This window comes from Atta colombica, unplaced genomic scaffold, assembly GCF_001594045.1.
Source record: "Atta colombica isolate Treedump-2 unplaced genomic scaffold, Acol1.0 scaffold250, whole genome shotgun sequence".
Classification (NCBI taxonomy): domain Eukaryota; kingdom Metazoa; phylum Arthropoda; class Insecta; order Hymenoptera; family Formicidae; genus Atta; species Atta colombica.
Window position 1 is genome coordinate 128963 of NW_017259349.1, and position 7533 is coordinate 136495.

Sequence of the window (7533 nt, forward strand, 5' to 3'; positions counted from 1 at the left end):
GTGTAAACTACAAGATTCTATTATTAGTATATCTCGTACATTAAATTCAATTACAATAAAATTATTAAACATATCACTGCGCATGCGCTCGTTGCCATGTAAAGGCACTACTTGTGATCCAAGTGCTCTCTGGATTAATTTGGAGCATGCGACGTGCAATAAACTTTTGTGTTCTTAGGGGCTGGGTACAATGAAAGGAACAGAAAACAAGAATTTCAACCTATCAGAAACTGTGTACTCCATAATATAAGATTTCTGATAGGTTGAAATTCTTATTCTCTGTTCTCTGTTCCTTTCATTGTGTGCAGCTTCTTACATCACGGCTGTGACCTGTGACTGGTTTCTTAACCTGAATACTCATTAACTTTAAATAGATTAATATCTCGGTCCGCGGAGCAGAGCGATATTTATTTCTACCAGATTCTTTCGTTTCATGCAGAAACGCATCAAAGCTTAAATTTATTGATTTTTGAAGTGCGTGGGATAAATTGAAGAATAATTATCGTAAAATCAAATTAATGTTCCAAGATACCAGAAAGATTCGAGTGCCTAGGCGATGCGTTCTGGTGCGAGTGCATTCTGGTTTACGGTTATCACTTTAGTTAATGTGTAATTGAATTAATCTAACCCTACATTCCTATATACAAAAATTTGTAACTATATTGAAGATGAAAATGAATTTGGCATATTGTACAACGATATTGATTTCTTTTTTAATGTCGTGTCATATGTGGGAGGTACGCGTCTTCTGCATTTCATTCTTCGATTTACTCTTTTAAAGTCTAATTCTCATCATTTATTACATTAGCCTTTTATTTATTATTATAGGTAGCGGATAACTTTGTGAAAACTGAACACTCCAATAATTGGGCTGTTTTGGTCGATACATCGCGTTTCTGGTTCAACTATCGACATGTTGCTAATGTTTTATCTATTTACCGAAGTGTCAAACGTTTAGGAATACCAGATTCGCAAATCATTCTGATGATAGCCGACGATATGGCGTGCAATCCTAGGAATCCTAGACCAGCGACTGTTTTTAACAACATTAAACAACATATTAACGTTTATGGCGATGATGTAGAAGTCGACTATAGAGGTTATGAAGTAACTGTAGAAAATTTTGTAAGGCTATTGACTGGACGCTTAGCTCAGGGAACCCCAAGATCGAAAAAGTTATTAACAGACGAAGGTTCAAATATTTTAATTTATTTAACTGGCCATGGTGGTAATGGATTTTTAAAATTTCAAGATTCTGAAGAAATCACTAGTCAAGAATTAGGTGATGCATTAGAACAAATGTGGCAAAAACGGAGATACCACGAAATTTTATTTGTAGTTGACACTTGTCAAGCGAGTTCCATGTACGAGAAATTTTATTCTCCAAACATATTAGCAGTTGCTTCTAGTTTAGTAGGAGAAGATTCACTTTCTGTAAGTAAAAAAGCATTTTTTAAGTGTCCTACAGCTATCAATCTATTCTAATATGTCATATTTGTAGCATCATGTAGATCCAGCCATTGGTGTTTACATTATAGATCGATACACTTATTATGCATTAAATTTTTTGGAAAAAGTAGAACCATCTAGCAGTAAAACATTAGGTGAATTTGTAAGTATCTTATTGTAATGCTAAATATAAGTTCTTCTCTTATCATATCGATTAATTGAGATTAATATTTTCTAGTTGAAAGTATGTCCGAGAGATTATTGTCTATCAACAGTGGGTGTAAGAAGAGATTTGTTTAGAAGGGATCCAGATAAAGTACCAGTAACAGATTTTTTTGGTTCACTTAGGCCTGTAGAACTTACGACAAACATAATGAATATTTTACCTCTTAAATCTAATTGTACAAAAACTCAGGAATTTGAAAAAAAATATAATTATGTTGCACAGTTTCCAGAAATAATATCTCAATATACGTAAGTAAAAGCAATAAATGGGATACTTTTTATAATACATTGTTTATGTAACTTTAATTTGTTGAAATGATTGTGTGGAAGATAATAAATTAAGGCAAAATGACAGCTGCATATGTTCCTAGCAGAAGACTGTTTAAATTAATTAAAAGCGTTATATAACTCAATGTAGCAATTTTATGCTGCATGCCTACCGATCCAAACATATGTATAAGTAGCTATATTATGTTCTACGCATTTTATGCTATAACACTTGGACGACGCAATTCATCTTAAATTTGAGTGGTTGACTATATTATACATCACACAATTAAATTATTGTATGTATAATAATTAGGAAATAAATGATTTTGGTCATAGAGTAAAAATTGTTAAAATTGTCATGTTAAAATTCAATTTAATGAGCTATAGTTAATACAGTTGTGCTATACATTTTAACATGCATTAATCGACTTTGGCTCATTACGTTCGTCAGCTGATTCATACAGAACATCGCACAAACTCAAATATTTATTTTCTGAATAATTGCTAAGCAATTTATCCAAATTTTGTTTTAATTCAGTAAAAGTAGGTCTACTTTGTGATCTTATATTCCAACATGAATACATTATGCTATATCTGAAAAAAAGTTTTTTTAAGAAAGAGAGAGTAGGTATAAAATTGAAATTTATGAGAAATTAGGGAAATTAGCAGAATTTAACTTGGCGCCAGTTGTTTATATATATATTCATGAAAATTAGAAATCTGTTTAAGGAATGCCGCGTTAAAATATACATACAGTTCTCGACTACAATTTGGTGGTCTCTCCATTCGATATCCGGATTTGAGGAATTGTAAAATTTTATTTGTGGGAGTATCAGGATAAGGTGTGGCTCCTAAAGTAACAATTTCCCACAATAAAATACCAAAAGCCCATCTATAATCCAAAATTTCATTGTCAACAAATCAAATAGATGGCGTAATGTACTTATATATAATTTATATAATTTAAAATATAATGCATACACATCACTGTAAGTAGTATATATTTGATGCGTTAAAGCCTCGAGTGCCATCCATTTTAAAGGCAATTTACCATTTCCTTTCTTTCGATAAACATTCTCTTGATAGATATCCCGGCTGAGACCAAAATCCGAAATTTTCACCACTCTATCTGATCGCACTAATACATTACGAGCAGCCAAGTCACGATGTACTATCCGATTAGAAGATAAAAATTCCTGAACATAACATCCATCGTATTCTGATTTGTATAATGAAACAATAGAATAGAATTAAGAAAATGATCGTATTATTTTAAAATACAAACTCAATATAATAATTATTAATATATTTACACGACTTACCATTCCTGTAGCTACTTGTCTAGCAAAATTTAATAAATCGGCAGAAGTAATATTTTCTATATATTTAGTCACATCTGGAAAAACGTTAACGGAATAATTATGTACGTATGCCTATATTATATATTCGATTATACATCTGTGTGATTTACCTCGTTGAATATCATATAAGCGATTAGCGATCGTATGCGTCTTTTTATAGTTACAGATACATCTTTCTATAATAGAAAAATATTTCGTTTGAACATTTAAAGTTATTATCACATAGTGTATATAACAATATGTAAACATACATGTGTAACACAGTGGGTGTATTCCATTTAACATTCGCAATACTCGCGTGCATTATTTCATCCTTGTTTAACATTTAATGAGAACAAGGATAATGCTCGCAAGCGTTGCAAACAATAGTTGTGGAACGCACTCAATGTAGATCAAATAGACACACACACACACACACACACACACACACACACACACACACACACACACACACACACATATCACGAGATAAACATGTATGTACATATTACTTTGATCTGTGTTGTTGGCAAAAGACGCCACATTAGATTTTAAGTGAGTCCTACATTCGAATACGGCATTCACTATATTCTGCCAAATCTAAAAACAAAATTAATGCATTTTTCAAGTTACATGCACACATAACATTATATACATGTATTATACTTTTTGATGTAGCTCACCGTTCTTAAATATGTTTGTAAATCACCTTTGCTACAATATTCCACTACTAATAAAGGTTTATTATACAAAGTACAATATCCAATTAAAGACACTATGTTCGGATGTTGACCAGCGGATTTCATCATTGAAATCTCTCGATAAAAATTTTTTATATCGTCTACTGTTGGATCATCTGTATGCATAAGTATACGGAATAAAATTGTTCCTCTATACATTTTAATGCTTCTTCAGTACGATTACTATATGTATACTCATTTGAATGTAATTTTCTCTTGAGTATGTATTATATTTAATAGATATAAATAGATTTTTTTTGGTCTTATTTTATCAACATACCTTTCATCATTTTAACAGCTACGTCTGCGATAGCGCCAAATTCATCTTGCAACGAGGCAAGTCTAACGATGCCGTATGCTCCACTGCCTAATATACCTTTAAATTTTAGCCGCTGTGGAGCAAGTAGAAATTTATTATGAGGCAAAACAGTGTCGCTATTCTCTACTGCATAATCCCGATTTAAAAGTTTCTTTAGGGAATCCATAGAACCCTGTAAGCGAAAAATTAGTAAAATATTAATTGTAAAATCTGTTTTATATTATATAATTGCTTTGGATTTGGAGATAGCAAAATTATAATGAAATAGAAAAATTATTTCAATAATAAGACAAATTTCATAATAATGAAAAAATTATTATTAGCAACAAAACTGTATAAATCTTATAACATAAAATTATTAACTTGTTAGTAGAAACGTGGTGTTTTGGTTTCGATCACGATCGCAAATACGATCAATAAGATGTCTATACATTTACATTATACATTCGATGTTTTATCCAAAGAGAACTGTGGCCGATTACCATATATTTGATATTTGAGATTGAAAATTGATTATATGACAAAAGTTAACTACAAGTAATATATCTTACAATTGGCCGCGTCATATAAATTAGCACTTTATTGCTGAGCTTACCTCAAAATGCATATATTCCATATTAGTTTGCTTATTCTTTTCCTCTTTCTTGTTACGATGTTGCATATAAATTATTCCAAACACTGCCATAACAATCACTAGTGTTGATAACGCTACAATAATCTCGCGATAAGATAGCTCTGTAACTATTATGTCGCACATGTCTCATCTGAATACCAATTTTATTCATGTGACAATTCAAATGATTATCATGTTTACATGCTTACCTGAAGCTTCGTTAATATTCCCGGATATAGTCGATGGTAAACTTACACCGCCCATTGATTCTGCTATAATATTGATCTCATACCGCAGTATTACATCGACGTTTGAAAAAAGAGCTTTGATTGCATTCTATAGAAAAAGCAAAAATTTGTGTTTTTTTCTTCTTATAAGAAACGTTTTTTAATTAAAAGAATAGTTTGGTATGATAATACTGACTCCGGGTACAACTAATAAACGTGGTTCAAATTGAAGCGAGTTAAATTGTAATGTGTAATTATCCGGTTGTAGAAAAGGTTTATTCCAATTAACTGCAACGTCATATAATTCTTCACTTCGCTTTCGAATGTATTCCATCTGCAAACCTTTTACCTTTTCAGGTGCTACAAAAATCGAGAAGAAAAATCGACATTATTATATACTTGAAACAATTTAATTTTGAAGAAAAAACTCAAAATGTACTTGATAAAATTATTTTATTAAATTACCGCAGATGCTTAAATTATGATGAATTTGTAGACACGATGGTGTGATGAAAGTAAATATTGTTGCATTACTAGTTTTCGAAAAGTCATCGTTACTCGATCGGATCGATATAGTAATATTCTGATCGTATCGTAAGTGTCTAAGAGAAAAGCGAAAATCTAAAGACTGAAGAAATATATAAATGTAACAACTGATAACTGAACAATATAATTTTATTGATAAAATTAAGATAAATTTAAACTAAAATCTCTCTCTCTCTCTCTCTCTCTCTCTCTCTCTCTCTCTCTTTCTCTCTCTTACCTTTTTTAAATAAAAATTGATCAAATCATGTTCTCCTGACCAAGATAATATATTATAGTTACAGCTCTGATCTAAAAAAATATAATCACAATGCTCTATACATAACTAATAACAATAAAAATGTTACCTTCAACAGGTTGAAAAACAATTTCAGTTCGTAATTCACACACATTGTCACTTTCTTCTTCGATTTTTACAACTGAAATGTATTCAACTTGGTTTGGTTGGTAATCAACTGCAAATATTATTCTTAATTAATTCTTCATGATAGATAAAAGAAAAATGATGATGATAGGAAAAGTAAGTTTAATATTATTTCGAATATATATATATAGATATAGTATATATATATATATATATTAGGTGTAGAAAAAGTAAAAAGTAAAAAGTAAAAAGAAATCCATTATTTTTGCATGTCATCTAATGGAAAAATAATGGATTTCTTTTTACTACACCCAATATATATATATGCGGCAATGTTGAGAGCTTCCGAAGTAAGATTTCAATTCGATACCTGCGTAAGTTGAAAACCAATCCGACGTTTCGGCTAATGAGAAGCCACGTTGTGTTATTCTGTGTAAACGATAACGATAAAGTGTATCTGGTGTCAAATTTGAAAAGGTCGATAATCCGCCATTGCTCTACGGAAGAAATCTATTTTGTATAAAGATAGGCAAAAAGCGCATAAACATTTATTTTAAATGTAATCGAGAGAACTCTATCGTTTTCTTAATTAATCGATTGACAAGACATATGTATACCTAATGTGCAGAGTATGAGAGTCAAAAAAACGTTCTCGTTTGAAAAATAAATTTTTCTTTGATTCTATTCCTATTGTGTGAAAAACGCGAACGCGAATATAAAGAAATAATTGAACGAATCTATGAATGCATCGTATATTGTTTGTCTTGCTCGAGCTCTTTCGCGAAATATTTGAAATATCCCGATCGACATATGTGATACATCTAACTAAATCGTTTAAAAATCGTTACATTCGTTACATTCGTTAGATTCTTTTAATCCAGCTCCTTTTATTCCTTTCATCGATTTTCGATCACATCAAGGAAAAAACTTGTTGATGCTTAATTTGTGGTAACAAATGGCTGAAATGATTAAAATTAAAAGCAGTATTTACCACTATGGTTGGACCCCAAGTGTCGACGGAAAGACTTTGTTGAATAATATAGCTTCCAGGAGAATGATGTTTAATTATTAGCGTGTTCATTCCTCTGCAGTGTAAAGTGACATTTGCGTCAGCTTTCTCATTTATTTTTGGATAAGCTATCGTAAAATAATTTTAATATATACATATAATATTTTTTTAATATATACATATAATATTTTTTTAATATATACATATAATATTCATAGAGACGTTTTGCAATTCTATTGCACGACTTATAACTTACGTTCAAACTCGCCAATAGGTTGTAAACAACGATTTTGACATGATTCCTGAAACGATAAATTAATTATGCGAGCGTAACGAGCATAATGAAATTTTGTCAATATTGGTAAATATTAGAAAATTGTAATAACGCAATGAATTAAAAATATGTTTGTCTTGTTGCACTACATGCATATATA

General features: G+C 30.7%; 2 protein-coding genes across 2 annotated transcripts in view; one reads left to right on the forward strand and one right to left on the reverse strand.

Moving 5' to 3' along the window:
* Positions 1 to 312: 312 nt before the first annotated feature.
* On the forward strand, positions 313 to 1963 carry LOC108688948 (putative GPI-anchor transamidase). Its single transcript, XM_018195510.1, has 4 exons — positions 313 to 737; positions 829 to 1434; positions 1502 to 1612; positions 1688 to 1963. Exons 1-4 carry the CDS (start codon positions 669 to 671, stop codon positions 1925 to 1927), a joined length of 1026 nt encoding a protein of 341 aa, XP_018050999.1. The 5' UTR covers positions 313 to 668; the 3' UTR covers positions 1928 to 1963.
* A 342-nt stretch (positions 1964 to 2305) lies between these two features.
* Positions 2306 to 7533, reverse strand: part of LOC108688963 — a 12525-nt gene continuing 7297 nt past the window's right edge. The window contains exons 5-21 of the mRNA XM_018195528.1: positions 7356 to 7453; positions 7082 to 7227; positions 6461 to 6587; positions 6074 to 6181; positions 5947 to 6017; positions 5649 to 5811; positions 5380 to 5543; positions 5166 to 5292; positions 4939 to 5084; positions 4305 to 4515; positions 3968 to 4140; positions 3797 to 3884; positions 3416 to 3481; positions 3267 to 3340; positions 2926 to 3140; positions 2699 to 2836; positions 2306 to 2538 (exon numbers count right to left, since the gene is read on the reverse strand). Of these exons, the coding sequence (XP_018051017.1) occupies positions 2355 to 2538; positions 2699 to 2836; positions 2926 to 3140; positions 3267 to 3340; positions 3416 to 3481; positions 3797 to 3884; positions 3968 to 4140; positions 4305 to 4515; positions 4939 to 5084; positions 5166 to 5292; positions 5380 to 5543; positions 5649 to 5811; positions 5947 to 6017; positions 6074 to 6181; positions 6461 to 6587; positions 7082 to 7227; positions 7356 to 7453 (2299 nt within the window). The 3' untranslated portion in view covers positions 2306 to 2354. The remainder of the gene's footprint in view (positions 2539 to 2698; positions 2837 to 2925; positions 3141 to 3266; positions 3341 to 3415; positions 3482 to 3796; positions 3885 to 3967; positions 4141 to 4304; positions 4516 to 4938; positions 5085 to 5165; positions 5293 to 5379; positions 5544 to 5648; positions 5812 to 5946; positions 6018 to 6073; positions 6182 to 6460; positions 6588 to 7081; positions 7228 to 7355; positions 7454 to 7533) is intronic.

Bases quoted from the DNA above. Each gene is read 5' to 3' on its own strand.
- LOC108688948 (XM_018195510.1), top strand. From the start codon at position 669: ATGAAAATGAATTTGGCATATTGTACAACGATATTGATTTCTTTTTTA. The intron at 1,435-1,501 runs GTAAGTAAAAAA...TCATATTTGTAG, and splicing joins TAGGAGAAGATTCACTTTCT to CATCATGTAGATCCAGCCAT. The intron at 1,613-1,687 runs GTAAGTATCTTA...AATATTTTCTAG, and splicing joins GTAAAACATTAGGTGAATTT to TTGAAAGTATGTCCGAGAGA.